Here is a 25,515-nt window from a genome sequence, read left to right on the forward strand (position 1 = left end):
TGGGTCAGGAAGTCCCCCTGGAGAAGGAAATGGCAACCCACTCCAGCATTCTTGCCTCGAAAATCCCGCGGACAGAGGAGCCTAGTAGGCTACAGTCCACGGGGTCGCAAGAGTCGGACACAACTGAGTGACTTCATCTTCCAAGTAGTCAATTTTACCATCTCTTAATTTTTCTACCAAAATGAAATGTCATCTTTATAAAATCTCCAATGTAGTTGAATCTATTCTGGATTCTATTCCTGTTTATTCATTCCTATGTACATTCTTCCATCTGGTCCTTGGAATAATTTCATCCACTCCTCCCAAACTGCCAATCTTACAGATGTTATTATAGGCAGTTACCAGAACCCTTCCCCCTTTTGCATGTTTTTACATACATAGAAATTCTGTGTAAGGATTGCAGTATTTATACTACTAGGTCTTCCCATTCAATAATGTATAATGGTGTAGGGATCCTGGTATACAAGACAACAAATGTTTTTGGTTTTCTTCATTTCTTCTTGGGTTTGCACCTATTAAATTTATATTAAAAAGTGAAAACCCTAAATAATTTAGAAACCAGATCATGCAACCCATACTTTCAAAAGTTAAATTGTATTAAAAGTATATGCCTTCACAAGTAATTTTTTTAAGGAATACTTGTTAATGTAACAGTACTTGAAAATAAAATTCATGTCCCTTTTTATGTTTCAAAAACCATTTTCCATTGACTACTCTGCACTTGATTTTGTAAATATCAAATAGAATACTTCAATTATCCGACACTAGGGATGTTTTGGGTAATTGAATTTTCAAGGTGACTTAAGCACCAATACTTTTATTATACTTTTTTTTCTTTTTCTGCCTGCACGATGTAGTTTGCAGAATTCTTAGTTCCCTGACCAGGCATAGAACCCAGGCCCCTGCAGTGAAAGCACTGAGTCCTAAGCACTGGACTTCCACAAAAAGTCCGTAATTATAAAATTGCCTCTTCCTTTATTAAACAGATTTACGTTAAAAGTGATTCTTAATCCATTTTTAGGGTCATCATGATTCAGCCTAGACTCCTTCTGTCATATCCCTTTTATACTTCAATTTTAACTTGATGGAAATTTTGGACTGGAATTTCATCAATTAGCAGGCTCCACCAATGATTTCCCTGTTAACTCACTCATTTATATATGTATTTATTGGACACTTACTCCATCAGGAATAACAGGTACTATAATACCTCATTGTTTATGAATGTGTTGACAAAGAGAAACCTGGCAGGCTACAGTCCATGGGGTTGCAAGGATCGGATGCAACTAAACAACAAACTATACATAAAAGTTACCATTTTTAAGTGCACAGATCTGTAGCATGAACACAACCACCTTCAACTTTTTCGTCTTCTGCAACAGAAATTCTATTTAAGTTAAACTCCCTACTCAACCCTTTATTTGTCCTTTTAATTTTTCCTAATTAAAGTGATCAGAGCCACATTTGACACTCTAAAGCTGTCACACTTCACTTACCAATGTGTCCCAGTTGACTTTTGAGGGAAGAGTAGGATTAGGCCCTCTCTTTGAAGAGTCTCAATTTTTCCAAGTTTGTCACCTTTATTCACAACTCACTGTTAAAGGATATTGCCAGTTACATTCCCTCTATCAAGGAAGTATCCTCTCAAATTTACAAAGCAGGAATTGTAGCAGTCTGAAAATCATGCCCTGAAAATCTATTCCTGGATTAAATTACCATCAGAGATACAACAGTCCCTCCTTTCACTTTCTGTAGTTTTAATTACCTAAAGTTGACCAAATAATCCAAAAATATTAAAAATTCCAGAAACAATTAGTAGGTTTTAAATTGTAAGCCACTCTGAGTGATGAACTCTTGCACCATCCTGTTTCATTCATCCTTCTTAGGGTCTCCAACCATCAGCATCATCGTAAATCCAAGATCCAGCATTACCTGGAGCACATGATCCTCCTTCTGACGTATTATCAGGTCGACTGTAACCTAACAATGCCTTTCATTCATCTCACTTAATTCATCACATGGGCACTGTATCATCTCACACTACTACAGGTTTGAGAACACATTCATGCACCTTTATTACAGTATGTATGTATGTGTGTATAGTTTTTTTTTTGGCCACACTGTGTGGTTTGTGGAAATCTTAGTTCCTTCACCAGAGACTGAACTTTGGCCCTCAGCAGTCAGTGGAGTCCTAACCACTGGACTGCCAGGGTATTGTATTCTCTACATACTGTGTCTTCAATCGTGTTCAGTATCTCTTTATGTGGCTATTAATTCTCTTCCACATTTTGGCTAACATTTTACTTTTTGATGATACATAAATTTTTAAAGTATTCCTACAGTCAACAAATTAATGTTCTCATTAGGGCAATGATTTCCAGTCTTTAAATAACCCGACTTAAAGAACAAAAGTCCTGTAGGGACCAACAAGAGAGAGCTTTATTCTCTAAGACAGCCCTTAGTGGCAAGTTAGCTTTTTAATAAAGATATCCACAGTACTTGTATTCCATAGATCTCACTGAGCTAGCATACAGATCATAATAATCTAATTTTATTCCCAATGATTTGAGGGAGAAAACAAAGGAGGCTCACGTTCCTATACTTTTTATTAAAGATCACCTGAAAAATCATCCACCTCTTCATTCGTACAGCCTCCCCTTTCATTACAGTCATTTAAGTGTTTTCCCATTAGAATGTGGGCTTCTTGAAGAAATAAACCATACTATTTATCTTTTCTTCAACACTGAATACTATCAATATTGGTAGTTGACAAAAAAAGGGAGGAAAGAAAAGGGTTTTTCAAGACTGAAGAAGAGACACAGATTATACATTTAGGTGCATGCAAAAGTACTAGGAAAAAGGAAATCCAAATTAATCCAGTTATATTTTCCCACTCTACCACAATAAAGAGAGAGTCCCATTTTCAAAGAAATTAACTTTTATTTGAAAGAAAGACTACCCCCCCACTACTTCTAAGAACTCTATACAAACAGCCTGCCTAAACCATTGTCCCAATACCAAAATTTCTAATAGCAATTATACAATTGCTCTAAGTAATAAATAATAAGGGCTGTCCTTCACTGATTAATAAATTCAACACAAAAATCACACTTTACGTTTTTAAGTTTCAACAAATGTATTTTAAATACATGTTTTATAGGAGTCCACAAGCTTTTCATTTCTAAAAAAAGATGTAATTTTTAGGGTTCAAAGATTCTGTTCTTCAAAAGAAATGACCAAGTAAGTGTTTTCTTCTATAGCTTCAAACTTTCTACACTCAACTATTTGACTGTTCCATGCCACCCCAGACAAACTTGACCTGACTGAACTACTACTAACTTCCCCAAAAGAAAAAGGAGTTTGTAGTAAATGCAGACCTCTAATACAATGTCTAATACAATATCTAACACAAAAGAAGCTTTAAAAAGATCATTTCTTTCCTCATTTTGATAAGCTAGGAGTGAATTTTCCATAAAAGCAAAAAACAAACAAAAAAATCATTTACAAAGCATAACACGGGGGTTCCTTTTTTACTCAAGATGTTTAACTACTCAAAAATGACAATTACATCTTTAAGAATATAATAAAAGGGGTGGAAAATAGCAATACAATTGACAAAGTGTAGATGCTAAACAAACCAAAGATTTTTTAAGGGTTCTTTTTGAGGAGTAGGAAGGATTAGAAGCTTGGGGAAATCCAGAATTAAAAAAAGAGAAAAAGATGTCCTCAACTGCGACCACTCTGCTTATTAATAGCGTCCTGCAAAAGAGTAAAAAAAAAAAAAAAAAAAATTAAGTCAAATGACAATTACAGTTTCACTTGCCTAATATTTTCCCAACTATTAACAGTCACCATACACCCTAATTTTCTAAAATAAGCCATTAATTACAAATTAGGTTTTTAATGTGACAAAAGCAAAAGTATACATACTTGGGCTGTAGGATCGAGATCTTGATCGTGATCTGTATCGACTGTAATAAGGAGAAGGTGATCTTCTTCTGTAGGAAATAAAAGATTACTTAGTAAAGCACATAATCACTACACTGAAGCAGATAAAAACAAAAATTTCATCATTCAAAATAGTAGCAGATCTAAGATAAGCTATTAATTTTTCAATGCACCAACTATACAAGGTGAGTACTGGCCAATACAAATACACATGCCTCTTCATTTCAACTACAGAGTATCAACCACTGGACTGCCAGGGAAGTCCCATATTTCACTCATTTTTATCAATACACATTAAACAAATTAAAAGTGCCAATACTACTATTATCATCTAATTCAGAACAGAAATCGTAAGTTACAACATTACCTGTACCGGTAATCATAGTCTTCATATCTGTCGTACCCACGATCATATCCTCGATCATAGTAAGAATCTCGACGTCTGCCACCTCCTCCACCTCCACCACCGCCGCCGCCGCCGCCGCCACCACTGCTGTAGAAAAAGGTGCAAATTCCACATCAACAGGAATGATTATTTTCTATTATCATTTAATACAAATAGATACTTAAATAAAATGGAAGAAGCTAAGAGAGAAACAATAACCCTTTCATGCCAGTTACTTCAATGTCTTACTTTGTTGACTCCTATGATATTCTGCTTCATATTTATAACAATAAATAGCCAGGAATAATTTCACTAACTACAAATTATAAGGCCTTAGAATGCACTATCCAAATCAGTAAGACCTTTTCAATAAGGTGAAAAAAAGCACTGTGCTGAGAAAAAGTACCTAAGTACTAAGATGTATGTTCTATGACCAATTCAAAAGCAGTTAATAAACCTCAAGAATTTAAAAGTATCCAAGCCTGAACACCAAAGAAAACTAACTACTTTATACTGAAGTCCAGCACTAAATGTTAAGGTCTGGTGTTCAAACGTCTATCAGTGAATTTAAATTCTAAGCCGTCTTTTCCTTGTTGTTTTCCTAACTCATAATCATATGGACATTATTTTCACTTTAGTTTTCAGTGGGCTCTCCTTGTCAAATCTTTTTTCCCCAAGAGGCTTCACATTAAACGAAAGCTTATATTCCTTCTTTCACTCTCTGGTTTTAATATATTAAAAAACTTTTTCCTACACACATAGGCTTCCAAGGTCACATAAACAGAACGAGAAGTATTTAAAAGCATACTGTATTTTTCTAGCATTTAATAATTCTATTGTACAAGAAAAGAGGTAGGAATGCACTTCAACTAGTTTTAATTTGTCTCCTTGATCAAATATACATATAAAAAATGAAAGTGATTCAAATAATACACACACACACATACACACACACATTAAATAACTTTCAATTCTAATTACAGGGGGAAAAAGTTTTATCTTTTGATTAACCAAAGATGTGCACACATTTCTGGTGGCTTTCTGACTCTTAAACTCAGCTTAGGAAACTGGAAATCTTACTGAGTTGGTCTGCCCATGTATATGCCTGGTGTTGGTGTGTGTGCTCTCTTAGTGATAGAATAATCCACCCGAATTCTTCTACCATCCAGTTCCATTCCATTTGCCCTTTCCATAGCCTATAAAAGAGAACAGGCACAGAAAGTCATGCATAATTTACCAAGGGGAAACTTTCAAAACTGAAAATTTGGTAAACATTTCTTTCAAGTAAAAACAGCAAGGACCTGACATATTAATTCCTGCTATATGCCTGTCAATAATGAATTTTCAATGTACACAAGAACACTTACGCAGGCTTGTGTTAAAAGTTATAAAGAAGCAACCACAGAACCTGCAGAATTCTGAGGCTTCAGAATCTAGCTTCAGTCTGAGCAACTCAAAGCAGAAAGTGCAATTCAGTGAACAGGTCTAAACTTGTCAAGCCATTCCTAAAATACCATACTGCCACCTAGTGAGCTTCAGATACAAAGGAACTTTCTAATCTGCACCAAGATTATACCTGTGCTCATATTCTCTACCATTCTGCCCTTTGGTACTAATACTAATAAAAGCATTAATAAATCAACCACTTTAACACATTTTAAGAAGCATTTTGGAACTAAGTGAGGCTGTCATTCCATTTTACCTCATTCAGAAATAAACAAAGCAGGGGCGTCAAAAGGCAGGGCAAACAAGCTTCATATTTACACAAATTTTAATTGTGATATTGTCTGCACTTTTACTTCAGGTCAGATATCCTGGTATTTCTAAATTTACACCTTTATCCTTTAATTGAGAACAGGAAAAAACAAAACACAAATACGCAACAATAAAAACCCACTAGTGTCTATTAGTATGTCTATCATATAAATGCCTTCAACTGAGAGCATTATTTTGTTAGACTTATCCAGGTTTTCCAACAACACTACCACTGACATTTGGCAGTGGTTAATTCTGTGTTGTCGGTGGCTATCCTGTGCAGTGCAGAATGTTTAATATCATCCCTGCTTTACCACCAGATGTCAATAGCATCTATTACTGTTGAAAGATATGCTTTTGACTGTTTATACTGTAACCAAACACTATTGATACAAAGAGCAATAATGACCTACACCCAACTACTGTCACATATAAAATGGTACAAAAAAGACAAGCCAGTACCTTCCGTTCTTTAACAAATGAGCTTCAAAAATTCCTTAAAATGGAATTTTCAATTCAATCACCATGAACTTTTGAAGGCAAGCCTACTGCTTCCTCTACAATCCATTACCTAGTACATTAGAACAACACTATTTCAAATCTCTGACATTGACTGGGATCATTCTGTTAGGCATATTAAGGGCACTAAACAAAAATGAAAAGGTACCAACTCTTTCCATGTATTATTTTTCATTTATAGAACAGAATGATAGATGAATATTAAGAGAATAGAAAAACAAAGCTCTTGTATAGACAGGGAGATAATCAGACACACAAAAAATTAAACAGATTAAACCTAAACACAATTTTTTAAAAGTCAATGTAATCATTTGCTTAGAGCCATGAATAAGGCTTTTTCAAAAGAGAACACTTACATACACTTCACCTTTTCCATTTAACTCATACACTACTTCACAAGGCCAGATTTTAATCAGGATATGCCTATACGCATTTTAGCTGGAAAGTGAAACTGAACATTCCAATTTTAACACTAACAGAAGAGTTTAAACTATGTCAGAGAATTAAAGAGCACATAATGTTTATGGAACTGGAAATTTATTAATCAACTTTCAAAAGTAACTCAATACTAAATAATGCACATCAGAAATTTTTCAAAGTGACAAAAATAATTACAAAAAATTACCTCCTTTGAGTCATCTATTCTCTCGAAATAAACAAAAGCAAATCCCCGTGACCGTCCAGTTCGCTGGTCATAAACCACATTGACACCACTCAATGGTCCATATCGAGAAAATACTTCGCGAAGATCTCTCTCTGTTGTGTACAAACTGAGGCCAAACACTCCTAGACAAGTATTGGGATCAGGATTTGCCTGTTGAATAAAGATGTTATTTAAGTTCCAAATTAAAAAAACAACAACAAACATACAGAAATACTTCTGCTTAGGGCACTTCATCCAATACACAAAGTCACCTGGAAACATGAATTTAAAAGGAAAAAGCCAGATGAGCTATATTTTACAGTTTACAGTACACTCAAGCCTTCTTTAGAATATACTTCAGGTTATAGACTGAATAAAAATGTCACTAATTCACTAGTCCAGCAATTTTCAGAATACTAAGAATTTATCTTTAGTTTAATGTCTATTTCTAGTTTATTCAAATGTTTTATATCCCTTATAGATCTGTACTCAACCTGACTTCATCTGCAATTGCTGATTAGACTCCCCTCTTCTATTTTCACTCTTTAGCAAGGATATTCCTTCCAGATTTGAAAAATTAATGTGCTGATTTCAAAACACCATTAAATAATAGCAGATTCCATCACTGTTAAATAGAATCAAACCTCATATCCAAGACTCAATTTCTTTATCAATAATAAGATAACCTGTCTCATGGAAAGGTTAACTGCATTTATTAACGCACTGAGGAACTTTGCATATTGCTCAATATAAGTGTTTGCTTAGTATTTCCTTGCTACCCTCTTCCCATGGTAAAACTTTTAATCTCAATATTTTCAAGTTAGCTTTTTATTTCCATTCTTGCAACATGTTTTCCCCCAAATTTCTTTTAATGACTCAAAAGTCAAGAAAAGAAAATACAATTGAATGCATATAAACAATATTCATATAGCCAAGGATGTTTCTAGAGTACCACTTTTAAACAGTGCTCTAGCTCTTACAAAAGCAAGATTTTATACTATGACTAAAGACACAGGAAATACATAAAAGGTTTTCATTAACTTAAAAACCATATACCCTGCTGCCTGTATGTCTTCTCCGGTTAGACATTGGAGAATGACTTCGGCTCCTTCGACGCCGGTATTCTGGTGTATATGACCTACTTCGAGATCGTCTCCTATGAGAGTGAGAATGGGATCTGGATCGAGTGTAACGTCTATGAGAATGCCTCCTTGACCTCGACCTTTGAGAGAAATAAATTTAGGTAAAAATATTGGAACAAAATGGCTAACGCTGTTAAAAATAAGAACACCAATTGAAGGCTCTCTGGACAAAAACAGATGAGTCAATAATTTAATCATCAAATACTTAAAGACATCGCCTGCTCACCATTATAAGCTGCTTTGTATTAATAACAACACACCACTGAGCCTCATTCCATGTTTGGTTTGAGTGCTCCCTATTTGTAAACTGTCTTTTTGGTATGTGCACAGTAAATTTTTACAAATTTTGTTAGTGATTCATTAGTTTTACTTTAGCTTTCTGAACTTTTGACAATTCCAAGGACCTATACGTTTATCCCTGCTTGTTTTCAGCTTGTTTATCCTTTTAGAGGAAAAAGTATTTTTCCTCTTGTAGACTATATCTCCTTGTTTCCAGTTAACTCTTTTCACCTTACCTTACAATCATGTTAAGGCTCCACCTTCTTTAAAAAGAAGGATATCAACTAGCACTAGAAAGAAAATTCTTTAATACTCTACAACATGGATAAACCTTGAGGACATTATGCCAAGTGAAATAAACCAGTTATAAGAAGACAAATATTGTGATTTCACTTGGATGAGATACTTAAAAACAGTCAAAATCATAGAGACAGAAAGAAAGATGGTGGTTTGTCAGTGGCTGGAAGGGGAGGAGAATGAGAGTACTTGTTTAACTCGCAGTTTCAGTTTTACAAGATAAGAATTATGGAGATGGATGGCTGTGATGTGTACAACAATATGAATGCATTTAATACCATACTCTTAAAATGGGGAAGAAAAAAAAAAAGACCTCACAAACCACCAACCAACTACCATCACAATAAAACTGTTTGAGTCTTATTACCTTTTCAGTATTGTCCTATATTCCCTTCACGGTTACGTATCATTTCCTCTCCAGTCTTTCCTTAGCCTGCTGCAATCTAGCACCAGCTAAATTAACTCATCACAACCTAAACTGCCCACCTCACCTAACAGTCCTCATGTTTAATGGTCTTCATTTTTTTCAAACCTTCTACAGCATCTCACCTATTTTTCTACTGCTGATTCCCTAGTTCATATACTGTTTGATTATTTCCAATTACTCACATTCTTCCCATTGCAAAGAAAATGGAATTTCTTATTACTATTCATCTCATCCATCCTTAAACACCCAGACTAGCAGTGATGACAGTCATACAAAATAACTTCTACGAGGCATTCAGTAAATGTTATAAATGCTGAGGGCCAGAAAATTTAAACAATAAAGCTGGGAGATTTTACCAGGCAGGCAGGGGAAAAGTGTTCTAGGAATACCAAGAGCAAAGGTTCCTGGGCAAACAATTCCGAGTTGGAATGAAAACAACAACATGAATGGCCTACTATCCAAAAGAAATTAATCATGGGGAGGTGGGGTAGAACTAGAAAAAACTTGTGTCCATATAGGAACACTGAACAGGGTTTTCTATTTTCCTTAGCATTAATTTATAGTTTCAATTTAAAAAATAAAAAATATTAATAAAGCTAGTTGTTACATAAAATACCAACTGTTACATTTAAATGTGTTGGTCCTGTACGGAGGTATGGAGGGCTGACTGTACTATGCCATTTTACATGAGGGACTTGAGCATCTGAGAGGGGTTTCCCAGGTGGTGCTAGTGGTGAAGAACACACCTGTTAACGCAGGAGACTCAAGAGACAAAGGTTCAACCCCTGGGTCAGGAAGATCCCCTGGAGGAGGAAATGGCAACCCACTCCAGTATTCTTGCCTGGAGAATCCCACTGACAGAGGAGCCTGGTGGGCTACAGTCCATAGGGTTGCCAAGAGTCAGAGACGACTGAAATGATTTAGCATGCACCCACGAGCATCTGAGAATTTGGTATGCACAGGAGCATCAATCCTGCCCCCCCACCAACAGGTACTGAAGGAGGACTAAAGTAATGAAAAGTGACGTGAGTGCTTATCCTTTCTCTAAGTCAGATAGTGATAAATATCATGAAAAAAAATTAGGAGTAAGGGAATAGTGTGTGTGCACTGGTATTTAATGTTCTCCAGTGATACAGGAGCATAAAACTGAATCAAGTGATGACTTGAGAATATCATGAGGGAAGAATATTCTAGGCTGAGAGTAGCAACCAGAAAGTCCTAAAATTAAAATATGCTCACTTCTGTTTCCACACCTGAATTCTATGGAGCACAATTCTGCACATGTGGATTCAGTTAAATATACAGAGTGGTTAGCAAATCAAGCACTAGGCTGGATCCTGGATACAACAGAGAAAAAGAACCAACTGTAGACTACAAGAAAAGTACAGCCTTTGATTCTTGTTTCATGTCCCCTTGCAAGGATACTCTATTCAGAGACATAAATTATGTGTTTTACTCAAGAAATTACAATGACTTATCAAAATAAAAATAACTGTCCAGATTGCTTTTAACTGTTCATCCCACCGCTCCACAACAGTACACCTAAGATCTCTGAAACAGTGAACCCTGCAAGGGCTCACTAGTCTTTGCTGTAATCAGGGGGAGTGGCTAGAACTCTGAATCACTCCAGCACCACTTTCCAACAATTTATCTGATCAGAGGATCAGAGTTCCACCCTGGACCTAATGAGTCAAAATCTTCAGTTAAAGAATGTAGCTGTAATGTGAAACTTGAAAAAGCTTCTCAAATCCTTCTGATAACCAGTACCACGTACATATATCAACCTTTTCTGCATTAAATTGTAAGCCAAGTCTTCAATGGAGAAAATTATCTTTTTGTTGTGCAAATACTGCTGAAATAATATAAAACAATAACCCAGCACATTTAAATCAACACATATTTAATTTGTATTAATAACGAGTAACAGCTCTAGATTAATAGAGCTAACAAATTATTCTACCTTATCTAAATCTTTATATCTGTAACATACCACTGATTTCTAAACTCCATTGTTTTAAAAAAAAAGTCATGATTTTGAGCGAAATTTCTAGGAAAAAATTACAACAAAAATGAGGGATTTGGTACAAACCACTTTGCCCAGAAAAATCCAAGAAAAGCATTTTAAACATACTCACATATTATTTTAAACACTCACCTGGATTTTGATCTTGATCGAGAATGGGATTCAGAGTGTTTGGAAACCCTTGATGGACTACGAGATCCTGACCTGCTCTCCGATTTTACACGAGCAGGAGTTCCCGTTGGAGATTTTGACTGAGAGCGAGACTCCTAACAAAGAAGACAGTATTACAAATGGCACTGGTCACATAGATGCCTAACACCTAACATTTAAAGTACCGTAATTATTTATATTGATTGCTCCTGAAAAACAAATGGTTAGGCAACACCCTCCAGAAAAAATTTCAGCTCATTAATAACCCATTGTTAATACTGCTAACTGTCCTCAATAATTCCCTACTTGAACCAGATCACCAATTCTCTATTAACTAAGTAATCATGCAAATTCATCTACAACTTGATCATACAGACACTGGAACATAAACCATACATTTACTTAACCTAGGACCCATTCATTCTTCCAGATTCTTTTAATTCTACTTCACTCTTGCTTTCTACTTCTCTTCATTCTTCATTGAGTTTTTCATTTTTCATACTTCGTGTATTCTTCCCCAAAACAATTCAAAATAGCCTTAAAAAAAATATTCAAGTGCTTCTATCTGACCAATCTTCTGTTCAATTTTTTCCCCCATTCAATTTTAATTTTCTGATCTTTAATACTTTTCATTAGCCTTCTTTTATCTTGATTTATCTTCCACATTCTTGGAAAAAACTCTTCAATTTCTTCACGAACATTAACCTTAATGGAAAAAGAACATTTAGTATATTTAAGCACGTGGGGATTATAAAACTCTGCTGGAGTTCAGAATGTTATCTACCAAATGGAAAAGCCAGCAGGTAAAGTGCAAATAACTAGTTTATTAAAAAAACAATTTTATAATCTTTAAAATTGTCCAAAACTCTAGTTTCTAACAATTAAAGAGAATTTACTGAATTTCTCTAAATGTTTTTTACCATACTGTTCACCCTCCTCCCCTTTCAAGTTTCATCCTAGTTCCTAAAATGTGAGCAGTTTTAATATAAATACTTAATTCAAGCATAACTCTAACATTAACTGTAACCCCCCCATACCTATGTCTTAAGTATTCACTAATTTATAACCTGAAGATTCCCAATGATCTCAAAATAAGCTTTCCCTAAGCCGGGCTACGATACTAAGATATAGTTAAAGCAAAGCATCACAGGCTGGAATATCTGAACACACCTATCTAAACTCACCTATTATAGGACACATGCTGAGGTTCAGAGAAGTAAAACACAATTAGTAAAATTACTAACATTTCCTGATTGTTTGACCACTATCTTTGCTTACTCTGACTTTAACCAGAAAGATACAATCTGAAATAAAACAAGCATACTAAAAAAAAAGGGAGGGGGGGAATACGAAATTAAAAATTTCCCCTTTGGCTTTTAAGTTCCTAGTGGTTGTAAATTAGTATCATGGTCTTTATTGTTTATCCTACCTTTTTCATAGTTTTTGCGTATTTTACATAGTTATGCATACTTATATTCCCTTCAGTGACTATATCATTTATCAGAAATCTGACTGGCTTCTAAAAAAATTGGATATAAATCAAAACTTTCCAAATCATTTAAAACTTATTAGAAGCCTGTTTTTAAAATTTTGATAGACATGAAGAACTTATGACCAAAGTAGGATGGACAGTTTGGTTTCTCTGTCCACTTGACCCTTGATTATTAGTAAAAACAAACCCATTTTCCACCAATTTTCATTTATGTCATTAAGATTATCACCCAACTTCCTTGAAGTTTTCCTTCAGGCTTATTTTTCAAAAATGGTACTACTGATGCTACCAGGCCCATTTTTTTTTTCAGATGAAAACAAACTGAAATACATAGCCACCCTTCTGTTCAACATCCACCTTCTCCATTTATTTACCTACAGAAAGTCTTTCACCACATCTCAAATACTTTCTAAATTTCTGGACAGATGCCTGGAGCAGGCATAGCAATTTAGGTTTTTTCATTCACTGAAACTGTAAAAGCAGCATATTCAGGACTAAAAACAAAAGTATGGCCACTCATTTGTAATTGAAGTCTCATAGGCCAGTTCATTACCTATATTTTATTAGGTAAAAATACCTAATACCGCCCCCCCCCCCCTCTTTTGGCTTTCCCTTATATAAACAGATCCCTTGGTATAAATCTACAAACATCACTACAGCCCTTGTTATATATGCAAAAAGCTTTGTGTTCTGTGTGCTGTGATACTCTTACAACCTTTAATTTTTAAGACAGAAATAAGTTTATATATTAAAGACTTCTATCATAAAAACAATTGTAGAAAATTATTCAATAGTGCTGAAGGTAACCACTTTTTAGGTGTTAACATTAACAAGGTAACCCAGTAACAATTTAAATTTTAAATCTCATTTCTGGCATAGCAACCCACTGGAAAATGTATAATTTTCCTTTTACTTTGTTCGTAAAAGCTATGACATGACAGAATATCTTTTGCTTTTTATTATCCAAGGTGTCACAAATACCTAACCTCCTCTGTTACCTACCCTTCAATTTTTATTTCAGGGAAACCTCAAAATGCATATATTTTTTTCATGGAATCATTCAAGGTTAACAAAGAGTGCTCATAACTCACCCTTTAACTTATAAAGATGTCAGTCATTTTAACTTATAAAGATGTCAGTAACTTCCAAAAACAATTTAGAAACATCTAGCTAAAAAGGTAAATCAACAACTGTCAATAAACTTAAACTAAAAAATAAAACTACAGAGCATAAAAAACTTTTACTCTTCACTGCGCATTAGAAATTAGACTATAATAAGCCCTTTGTGGACAAATGCTAGATTATTCTTTTCCATCTTTGACTATCTTCATTATGAAATGGTAATATCCACTTTTCCCAAAGAAATTCATACAACTATTCAGAATTTGGAAAAAGAATCGAAATTGCAAAGAGAAAAATAGACATTGAGAAGGGTGTTATCTGTCCCGTTTGACTAGAGACTACTTAACCTGCTCTTAAATCTGTCAAGAAGTTCTGCAAATTCCTAAGTAACCTGCATCTGGACCCACCAACCAACACAGTGCCTACTTGAAATGGGCAGATTAATGACTCAACCAAATCATATCACAAATTTTAATAGAAATATATCTTAAGTAGCCTTCTAGTCTACTTTACCTACTATAAACCAGGAGCTGGGCAGAAAGTTCTCACAGCACAACCTGTTTAAATCATGTTGTTTTTTTTTTTAAACTATTCTTTATTAACAAGATGCCTCTAGTGGTAGCTGAAGTACACAGCCAAAAATAAAAAGGAGCTAACTACGATTTCTAAGAAATACTATAGTGTATCCCATACAAGCAGTCTAAAAATTGTCTATGTATAAATATACCATGACCATGTACTCAATCTAAGAATTATCTATGTGTAAAAATATTATAACCATGTACTACTTTTTAATCAGGAAAAAGGTTATTAAATATGCACATGTAGTTGCAGAACATGAAAAAATCCTACAGCAAATAACTGCAGTGTCTTTTAATATACCTAGTATATTATAGATGGAAAACAAATTCCAACCATATGTATGCTTAATACTTAAAGCCCATTAAAATAAACCAATAAAAATGTTACGCTATAACCCATTCTAATATTATGACAAGGCAAATGCCAAGTAACAGTGCCAAGTTTATAGAAGTTCAAGTCTATATGAATATAGCCTAAGTTTTTAAAACAGATTCTCAAAACATATTTCCCTACTACTTTGTAAAATTGAGAGATTTCCACAGAAACATACTAGTGCGTTTAGGTGAACTATACTTGGGGGTGGGAGGGATTTAAATTACCCAAATAACTTATATTTATTGTACTAAGAACTTCATTCTTCAGGACTTGTAGACAACAGTCTGTGTTTATTCAATTCATGTATTTCAGTCTTTCAGTTTTTATAGCAGTTCTGCTTCCTTCCTTTTGAGTATTAAGCTGTTTCTTTTACAGATCCTTAAGCTTACAAAAGAAATATTTTCACTCTTTTTAATCCATAACTAGTATTAGAGCAATTTCTTAAAAAGCAAATACCAACTGCTCAAAATATTAGCTATTTTAAAATAATTTACCTTCTTTTAAAGTCCAGTATGCTGCATTTTAAGTGAGATTAAAGTGATTTTTTTATCTATGAAGGCTCACAGATCTTCTAACTTGTATGTCTTTACAGTCTCTAAAGTTTGGAATAATTCTGGCAACGTGTTAAGACAATTTATTAAAGAATTGGCAGTTAAATTTAAACTCATGTTACACTGTGAAATTACCTGTAAAACTTACAAATCTTTCATACAAATTTTATTTATTTAGGCCATGCCATGTGGCTTGTGGGATCTTAGTTCCCTGACCAGGGATTAAACCCTTGATCCCTGTGAAACATGGATTCCTAACCACTGGACCACCATGAAATTTCCTTCTGTACAAACTTTAAATGTGGTTCATAAACCAGTCAGCTTACACGCTATGATCAGTTGTCCAAAAAACCAGTGTGTAAGTGGCAACTTCAAAGGTATAGAAAATAAATGTAAAAGGACTAAAGTAGTTTAGCTATATTAAAACAAACCACTAAGAACCCATTACAAAATTTCCTACTTATGTTTTCATCTTTTAGTGTTACGGAGTATTTACAAATCTTGAGTAAGTAAGACTACAGGGCCTTAGTTTCAGGGAAAAAACTTTACTTTTCTTCTGCCTCAGACTGTTCAGGCCTAGTCTCTTATACTTTGGTGAAAATCATGAGACAGTAAAGATTATACAGAACTACATTATGGCAGTAACTTAAAGGAAGGAGGGGAAACCACATTTTCTTTCATTATTTCCTTCTCAATTTTTTTCTTTTTACAGTGTTTACTGATTTCCCATCCAATCATTACCATTTTCTCATCTTGACGTCTATCCTACTAAACTGTTTACGATGTGTGAATAGTAACTATTAACTCACTCAGCTTAGGAGAGGGGGTCTCAGGGTTAGTTACATGATGACTGAGCACCCACTGATGTTATCAACAGATTTTCACAGTATTTACAAGCTCTAAAAAACTTATGCTGATTACTCAAGGCCATTTTTACACTTGTATACTACACACTATACCATAAGGACGTAACTTCATTTACAAAATTAAGTCCATAAACAAAGTTTATCTGTATTTAAAAAAAATGACTCTTATCTCTAAATGTTACCCTTGATAGTCTTTCAGATCCCAAGACTCTTTATACTCATTTTAGGAATGCTACAAATTATAAGTAGTAACTATGGCAAATCTGTAGAAGTACAGTTAGGCATCCTGGGTACAACTGGTTGTACTGTTCCCTTTAAAAATCCCACCTTCTAGCTTAGATTGAGCAAATGAGCACCCTTCAGGGAAAGAATCTCAAATATAAAAATTTGAACATTTTCTGAAGTTTTACAAATTCTCTGCTTAAATAAATAGATGGGGAGAACAAAAAAGTATTAAAATTGGACACATATTATTTCAGAAAAAAAATTAAACTCAAGAGACACAGACTATTCCCTAAGTTCAATAATACTCCTACTAAAAGAATGGAAGCCTTACTCTTCTGCAACAGGTTGATATGATGAGATATGTAAAACTAAACTGCTGAAGAAGCTGGACTAACTTTTTTTTTTATTTAAACCTAAACTGCTAACATCCTTATCTATAAAATAGGATTTCAATTTTATTTGTATTCATTAAAAAAAAAAAGACAAGAGGGGTTTTAAAAAAAAAAAAAAACTAGTGGCCAAGCTGGGTTTTTAATGGCATAGTCATCACCCTTATTATTACAAAACAGGTTTCAATTAAGAAAAAACAAAAAACCTTCCCCTATTTTTGATATTCTTTAACAAAATATCTTAACACACAAATTTAAATTCCAACTTGATAGATGAATTTGCATTTTGCTCTTCACTTTTATTATCCAGTTAATCATGTCATATATTAAGAATGGGAATACTAGGGTCTCTTAAAATATCCCAGCTACTCAAAAAGCCAGAACAAGCTCTCAAAACAGGATGCCAGAATAAGTAGTACCCTTCCTCTTCAGCAATTCTACTAAGTATACACAATCATGGAATTACAAGATAGACTCCTAAATGATAAAGGATCCTTAACCTAGATTAAAAACTCAGGGCCATTGTTTTAAAAAAAAAATTGGACTCAATGTTTTTCTAAGTTTCATTTAAAAATTTTTTTTTAATTTTTAAAATTTTAAATTTAAAGAGGGGAATAAGTAAAATAACAAGAAAATATTAATTTCCATTCCCCTTAATTTCTATCAAGGATACTAAAATTTTTTGAGATTGAAATCCTAATTTTAGTTGAAGTTGTACACAGCAAACTATTCATTATTTTTATGAAGATGACATGCAAAGAAAGTCAGCTCAAGTGCCAATCTCACTCCTAACTCCAAATAAAGATAGTTCCACTTAAAATTCTGTTAACTTGATGCACATGCCAAGAAAACTGCTTAAATGGACTTATTTTAGTAAGTATCGCTATTCTTCTGGATCCCCTGAAATTCTCTTGCTCATTCTTTACATCCCACTGCTCTCCAGTTTAGATAAGACTTTTCATAAGCTCCTTCCTTAAATATTTTAAGTGTACCCTGCTGCTCTTCCTCTGCTATTTTCTGTTCTAAAGAAATAAATTCCTTTCATTATGCTACTCTCATAAGAATCTATCGATGGCTCCTTACCACATATTGGATTAAGTCCAAATTCCTAAATCTAGAAATCACACTCCTCCACTATCTGACTACACAGTCAAGCCTATGTAGTCTAGCAACCTCCCCATTGTCTCATTCTTACAATCAATATTCGTATTTCCCTTATCATAATATGCAACGTTAAGTTTTACATACTAAATAAAACTTTTCCTTTCCTCTGGGCTCACAAAATCATTCAACTTCATTTTCTGAATTTCTTATTAATTCTATCACACAGTACTTGACTATATTCTGACTTTTACCCAGATTTGAACTATCAGTTATCACAAATCAGACTCCAAATTCTCTCCTTTGAGAACATCTGGTCTTTACAAAAAAGGTAAGAGATGCTTAATACTTTCGAAGGGAATATGACTGATTAACTGCTAGGGTGACTTTTAACAAAAATTCAGCAAATTATATTTTCCTTTATAAAGCTCTTTTATGTTTTAGGAAACTCAAGAGGTAATTATCTATAATGGAAAATTAAGTTCTTGTAATTGTTTTTAGCAAACTCCATTAACAGCTCTGAGACACTGACATGGAGTGTGCTCTTTTAAGAAAAATAATCAAAATATATACATAGCATATTTTTTGCAGGCAATAAGCAATGGATCGGGACTTGCAAATCTCAAGATTCCTGGCTGTATTGTCTTTTTGGGCATCAGTTTTTAATTTCTAAAATGTTAAAGAGTTCTCCAGCCATTGTAAATTAGAAAATATATCAAAGATGGTGAGGGGGGAGATTGTAAAATGCTACAAAAGTAGGAACTATTAGTTTCAATCCTGTTTCTTTAATATGTTTCAAGGTTTCCATAGAGTTAAATATCTTTTCAATAAGATATGGTTAACATATGTTGTTTATTCCTTACATAAATGAAATGAAATCTGAACACTGACCTATTGATGTTTTGTTTTAATAAAAATGTTTGAAGTATAACAACTACTTAAAACATTTCAGAAACACCATTTAAAAATCCTTTTCTGAGACTCTCTAAAACGTTATGACATTTATGTACAAAGATAACACAACAATTTTATTTTATAAAACCAAGGGCACTATAGTTTAAAAACTAAAAGCACTGCTGAATATGAAACTGCTTTAAGAGAACAACAAAAAAAAGTATATCATCAGAAAACTGTCTCCCACTCTTCTAATTCTTCTTCCAATTATGAACAAAGACAATTACTTCAACCTACCAAAAAAACCCAAAAAACAAAAGGTAACTGGTGAACATACTGAGTTCATTCACTTGGGTATCAGATGTGAAAATATTTCCTATGACCACGAACACTGTAAAAGAGGAAAAGGTAAAAATGCCTTTTCCTATTAAAATATATAGTTAATGCCTACATGCGTTTTAGCTTAAAATTGGGTAGGAATCTTACATATATTACTTTCTTAGCTGGGTAAGGTAACAATTACCTAGAATTTGCCAAATTTCTCAATTTGATGACCCCTCCCCCCCCAAAAAAAGGTAAGACCTCAAAGGAAAATAAGGTTCCCAAAGTAGTTCTCTTCAATTTCCCACAAACCAAAACAAACATTAACTCCCCAAAATTGTACTTAACTGACAGTAAAATTTCTTCCCATTATTAGCTAACATTTTCAAAACAAGCAGCAGCTTACGACTACTTATTACCAAGTATTACATGATTTTTTAAAAAGTTTTGTTGGGACCATCAATACCTCATCCTACAAAATGAGCAGGTAATTTCATTGATATCTACAGACTTCAGATTTTAATAGAGAAAACCAATCTTAAAGGCATTCAAGATAGCTTTTTTGTCTTAACCTCAAAAAGAACAAAAGTCTAATTCGACCTTCTGGTTTATCTGTTTCCAGATGCTTATGAGCGTCTAAAAAAAGACAAAACTTATTCTGCACCTAGTGTTTTTGATGCGTTTCCCCTAGTGACCAGAATGCCAACACAGGAGCCAGAAAATGCTGTCTGGGGATTGTTTTCTTCACACGGTTTTACACTAACTCAGTTCCATCAATTTTCACTACGAGAGTAACTTCCGAAATATAACCCAATCACTGCTAAACTTCCTAGTATCTTTAAGCTGAGGATAAGGTATCTTTGTGATGTTTATATTCATCACACCCAAAATAATGAAAAACTTCGAGCCTCTTTGCTGGAGGATGGGTCGAGAAGAGAAATGGGAGAGAGAGGGGCTGGAATTTTCAGGTAACCTTTTTGAATTAAGAGAATAGCACAAACTATTGTAAAAATACTGAGCAATGAAATTTGTTCAGTTATGTAAGATTAAGACAGAAGAGTCCTTTTTGTTTTTTACCGTAAAAACCTGTAAAGGAGTGGTGTTTAAAGGTCATAGGAGGAAAAGCATTGGAAGTTGAGATATAGAGAAGAAAGAAAAAAAAAAAAAGCCCAACATTAAGGAATTAGAAAAATAAGGCGTTATAGCATTTCCACATTCATTTTGAAGTGAAAAGAAAGCAGAAGGGACATTAAAGGAGAAGGGCTCCTTGCGTAGTTTTCCCCTCACAGCTCTCGTCTTAAGAACGCTTAAGGGTCGGTGCGGTCGTTGACTAACCACTTCATTAGGCTCGTCCCACCTTCAACCTCAAGGCTTTCGCCTTTATAGACGCAACGCCGCCGGTTCCGACAGAGACGCGGCCGCTCACTGCAATAGAGAGCCAAGGAGACACAGGCCCCAGCTAGTCCCGCGCCAGCTTCTCCCCGCCCGGACAGCAGCCCCGCGCACTTTCGACCCCGAGACCCTCTACGATGCTCGGGGTCGCCAGAAACGCCACCGCAGGAAGCACCTACCACTATCCGGCCGGAGGGGAACTCCCTGCCGTCTCCTCCCGCCCCACCGCGACGGGGACCCACACCTTGGAACAGCGATAAGGAAGCCTCGGGGTGGGGAGAAGGCAAGGTGCCCCGCGGGGGGGGTGGGAACCGGACCCAGGAGTCCGGCTATCAGTCAGTCTCCAAAAAAAGGGGGAAGGGGGGTGATCCGTGGTATTTGGGGCAAGAGTGTAACCCAGAAGCCATCTTGGGATGTGAAGAAGCGACCTCGATGGCTCCAGAGGCTGCTCCCAGCGGGCCCCCGCAGGACTCCCCGCAACCCCGCCCGACGCGCTTGTCCCCGTGAAACCCCGAGCATCGGGGCCGCCGCCAAAGACGGCTCCCGCGGCTTTGTACTCACTCTGCCCTCGAAGTTGTTCTCCTCTACATCACTCATGTCGGCCAGGCGCTCCCCAGAACTAAATAAGAGACAAGTCTCGGCTTGAGGGCCGATGGCCTAATCAACCCGCTGACTGGACCGTGGGGAGGAGAAAAGAGTCGGCAACAACGGCCGCTCCACTCCACTCCCACTCGGTCGCAGGCTCCAGCAAAATGGCGCCGGCACCGCCAGAAATCTTCTGGCCTCCCTAGTGTACGACGTAAGGGGCGGAGCGTCTCTGTGACGTCAAGAGGCCCCGCCCCCAAGGAGGCTTTGTGGTTGCCTGGGCCTAGCAACGCCCGCCGCAGAAACTCTGACGCTCTGCGCCTCGGAACCGACTGCCCACCTGACGTTCGAATTTCAGACTCCTTCTTAAGCGTCAGTCCTTTTAAAGATTTTCAGTCACCACATAAGTTTTTATTGACTTTAGTCCCTTTATATGTTTTCCAAGTGGATTTAGATGGAACAGAAAAAACTGGAATCGTCTTCATAATTAGTAGGTTTTTTATTTTGAATGGTTTTAGTCAGCACTTCGGAGAAGGCAATGGCAACCCACTTAAGTACTCTTGCCTGGAAAATCCAATGGATGGAGAAGCCTGGTGGGCTGCAGTCCATGGAGTCGCTAGAGTCGGGCATGACTGCGCGACTTCACTTTCACTTTTCACTTTCATGCATTGGAGAAGGACATGGCACCCCATTCCAGTGTTCTTGCCTAGAGAATCCCAGGGACGGAGGAGCCTGGTAGGCTGCCGTCTATGGGGTCGCACAGAGTCGGACCCGACTGAAGTGACTTAGCAATAGCAGTCAGCACTCAACTTTTCTTCAGCATTTGCTGTCATGCTAGTGAAGTAATTTGTCAGTTTTCATTCCAATCCCAAAGAAAGGCAATGCCAAAGAACGCTCAAACTACCACACAATTGCACTCATCTCACACGCTAGTAAAGGAATGCTCAAAATTCTCCAAGCCAGGCTTCAACAATACGTCAAACGTGAACTTCCAGATGTTCAAGCTGGTTTAGAAAAGGCAGAGGAACCAGAGATCAAATTGCCAAAATCCACTGGATCACTGAAAAAGCAAGAGAGTTCCAGAAAAACATCTATTTCTTCTTTATTGACTATGCCAAAGCCTTTGACTGTGTGTATCACAATAAACTGTGGAAAATTCTGAAAGAGATGGGACTACCAGACCACCTGACCTGCCTCTTGAGAAACCTGTGTGCAGGACAGGAAGCAACAGTTAGAACTGGACATGGAACAACAGACTGGTTCCAAAGAGGAAAAGGAGTATGTCAAGGCTGTATGTTGTCACCCTGCTTATTTAACTTCTATGCAGAGTACATCATGCAAAACGCTGGGCTGGAAGAAGCACAAGCTGGAATCAAGATTGCTGGGAGAAATATCAATAACCTCAGATATGCAGATAACACCACCCTTATGGCAGAAAGTGAAGAGGAACTCAAAAGCCTCTTGATGAAAGTGAAAGAGGAGAGTGAAAAAGTTGGCTTAAAGCTCAACATTCAGAAAACTAAGATCATGGCATCTGATCCCGTCACTTCATGGGAAATAGATGGGGAAACAGTGGAAACAGTGTCAGACTTTATTTTTGGGGGCTCCAAAATCACTGCAGATGGTGATTGCAGCCATTAAATTAAAAGACACTTACTCCTTGGAAAGTTATGACCAACCTAGATAGCATATTGAAAAGCAGAGACATTACTTTGCCAACAAAGGTCCGTCTAGTCAAGGTTATAGAGAAGGCAATGGCACCCCACTCCAGTACTCTTTGCCTGGAAAATCCCATGGACGGAGGAACCTGGTAGGCTGCAGTCCATGGGGTCGCTGAGACTCGGACACGACTGAGCATCTTCACTTTCACTTTTCACTTTGATGCATTGGAGAAGGAAATGGCAACCTACTCCAGTGTTCTTGCCTGGAGAATCCCAGGGACAGGGGAGCCTGGTGGGCTGCCGTGTATGAGGTCGCACAGAGTCGGACACGACTGAAGAGACTTAGCAGCAGCAGCAGCAGTCAAGGCTATGGTTTTTCCAGTAGTCATGTATGGATGTGAGAGTTGGACTGTGAAGAAAGCTGAGTGCCGACGAATTGATGCTTTAGAACTGTGGTGTTGGAGAAGACTCTTGAGAGTCCCTTGGACTGAAAGGAGATCCAATCAGTCCATTCTAAAGGAAATCAGTCCTGGGTGTTCTTTGGAAGGAATGATGCTAAAACTGAAACTCCAGTACTTTGGCCACCTCATGTGAAGAGTTGACTCATCGGAAAAGACTCTGATGCTGGGAGGGATTGAGGGCAGGAGGAGAAGGGGACGACAGAGGATGAGATGGCTGGATGGCATCACAGACTCGATGGAGGTGAGTTTGAGTGAACTCCAGGAGTTGGTGATGGACAGGGAGGCCTGGCGTGCTGCGATTCCTGGGGTCGCAGACTCGGACACGACTGAGGGACTTAACTGAACTGATTCACAGATGGGATTTATAATGAGTTCACTCCTCCCTGAGACAACTGTGTCAACTTTTTAATAATACTTATTATTATTTAATAATTATCCCCTTATTTTCCTTATTATTATTTAATAATGCTTATTTCCCTTATTAAATTAAATTATTTAATTATATATTTATTTTTGGCTGTGTGGGTCTTAGTTGTGGCATGGGGACTCTCAGGTTGAGGGGCGCTGGTTCAGTAGCCATGAGACATGTGGGATCTTAATTCTCGAACTATTCAAACCATGTCCCCTGCACTGGAAGGCAGATTCCTAACCACTGGACCACCAGGGAAGTTCCCTAACTAATCTATTTTAACTCAGATGTTTCTATAAATCTTCATAGTCAAAACTCCCAAATCTGTTTGCTGCTCCTGCTGCTGCTGCTGCTAAGTCGCTTCAGTCGTGTCCAACTCTGTGCAACCCCATAGATGGCAGCCCACGAGGCTCCCCCATCTCTGGGTTTCTCCAGGCAAGAACACTGGAGTGGGTTGCCATTTCCTTCTCCAATGCATGAAAGTAAAAAGTGAAAGTGAAGATGCTCAGTCGTGTCCGACTCTTAGCGACCCCATGGACTGCAGCCTACCAGGTTCCTCCGTCCATGGGATTTTCCAGGCAAGAGTACTGGAGTGGGGTGCCATTGCCTTCTCCGCCAAATCTGTCTCATTTCAGTTCAGTCGCTCAGTCGTGTCCGACTCTTTGCGACACCATGAATCGCAGCACACCAGGCCTCCCTGTCCATCACCAACTCCCGGAGTTCACTCAAACTCACGTCCATCGAGTTGGTGATGCCATCCAGCCATCTCATCCTCTGTCGTCCCCTTCTCCTCCTGCCATCCCTCCCAGCATCAGAGTCTTTTCCAATGAGTCAACTCTTCACATGAGGTGGCCAAAGTACTGGAGTTTCGGCTTTAGCATCATTCCTTCCAAAGAAATCCCAGGGCTGATCTCCTTCAGAATGGACTGTTTGGATCTCCTTGCAGTCCAAGGGACTCTCAAGAGTCTTCTCCAACACCACAGTTCAAAAGCATCAATTCTTCAGCGCTCAGCTTTCTTCACAGTCCAACTCTCACATCCATACATGACCACTGGAAAAACCATAGCCTTGACTAGACGGACCTTTGTTGGCAAAGTAATGTCTCTGCTTTTGAATACTTGGTTTCAAATTGTGGTGATACTTTATGAGATGACTTTGAGCCTTATTTTCATTTTGCATTTTTAAAATTAGTTTCCTCATAAAACTTTTTTTCCCATAATACTTTGTGATGAAAGGTTGATGTGAACCTTCAACCACAGATCTATGTTAGGAAAAGTAATTGAAAAACATTATTAAGATTGCTACCCCTGGTCTAGATTTCAAGACTTGACTGTGTCTGCTGTTGATAGAGCTGAACATATATACTATCTGCTTTAAAATTTTATTTATATTTTTGGCTGTGCTGGATATTCGTTGCTCCGTTGGCTTTCTCTAGTTGCCAAGAGTGGGGCTACTCAAGCACGGCCTCTAGGGCTTGTGGGCTTCCGTAGTTGTGGGGCAGGACCATAATTGCTCAGTGTA

General features: G+C 36.8%; 1 protein-coding gene across 7 annotated transcripts; it reads right to left on the reverse strand.

The window, feature by feature from the left end:
- Positions 1-2,920: 2,920 nt before the first annotated feature.
- TRA2A (transformer 2 alpha homolog) lies at positions 2,921-21,660 on the reverse strand. 7 transcript variants are annotated; one of them, XM_019958550.2, is made up of 9 exons: positions 21,440-21,659; positions 20,822-20,911; positions 11,551-11,684; positions 8,307-8,472; positions 7,233-7,421; positions 5,414-5,529; positions 4,316-4,441; positions 3,931-3,998; positions 2,921-3,759 (listed from the first exon to the last, which is right to left on the reverse strand). In XM_019958550.2, the coding sequence occupies exons 4-9, from the start codon at positions 8,337-8,339 to the stop codon at positions 3,749-3,751; spliced, it is 543 nt and encodes a 180-aa protein (XP_019814109.1). In that variant the 5' UTR covers positions 8,340-8,472; positions 11,551-11,684; positions 20,822-20,911; positions 21,440-21,659; the 3' UTR covers positions 2,921-3,748. The 7 variants fall into 7 exon arrangements, with proteins under 7 accessions (XP_019814109.1, XP_019814106.1, XP_070643701.1 ...); XM_019958547.2 differs by having other exon boundaries at positions 11,551-12,273; XM_070787600.1 differs by lacking the exon at positions 20,822-20,911 and having other exon boundaries at positions 11,551-12,273; positions 21,440-21,660.
- Between the last annotated feature and the right edge of the window lie 3,855 nt (positions 21,661-25,515).

Source organism: Bos indicus, chromosome 4 (genome assembly GCF_029378745.1).
Source record: "Bos indicus isolate NIAB-ARS_2022 breed Sahiwal x Tharparkar chromosome 4, NIAB-ARS_B.indTharparkar_mat_pri_1.0, whole genome shotgun sequence".
Taxonomy (NCBI): domain Eukaryota; kingdom Metazoa; phylum Chordata; class Mammalia; order Artiodactyla; family Bovidae; genus Bos; species Bos indicus.

What these genes read in the sequence shown, in the direction of transcription:
- TRA2A (XM_019958545.2), bottom strand. Translation starts at nt 21,475, where the DNA reads ATGAGTGATGTAGAGGAGAACAACTTCGAGGGCAGA. An exon ending in GAAGACATACAGGCAGCAGG is followed by an intron (nt 7,422 to 8,306) that starts GTATATGGTTTT and finishes TTTATTCAACAG; the next exon opens with GCAAATCCTGATCCCAATAC. An exon ending in GAATAGATGACTCAAAGGAG is followed by an intron (nt 5,530 to 7,232) that starts GTAATTTTTTGT and finishes TCTCTTTTATAG; the next exon opens with GCTATGGAAAGGGCAAATGG.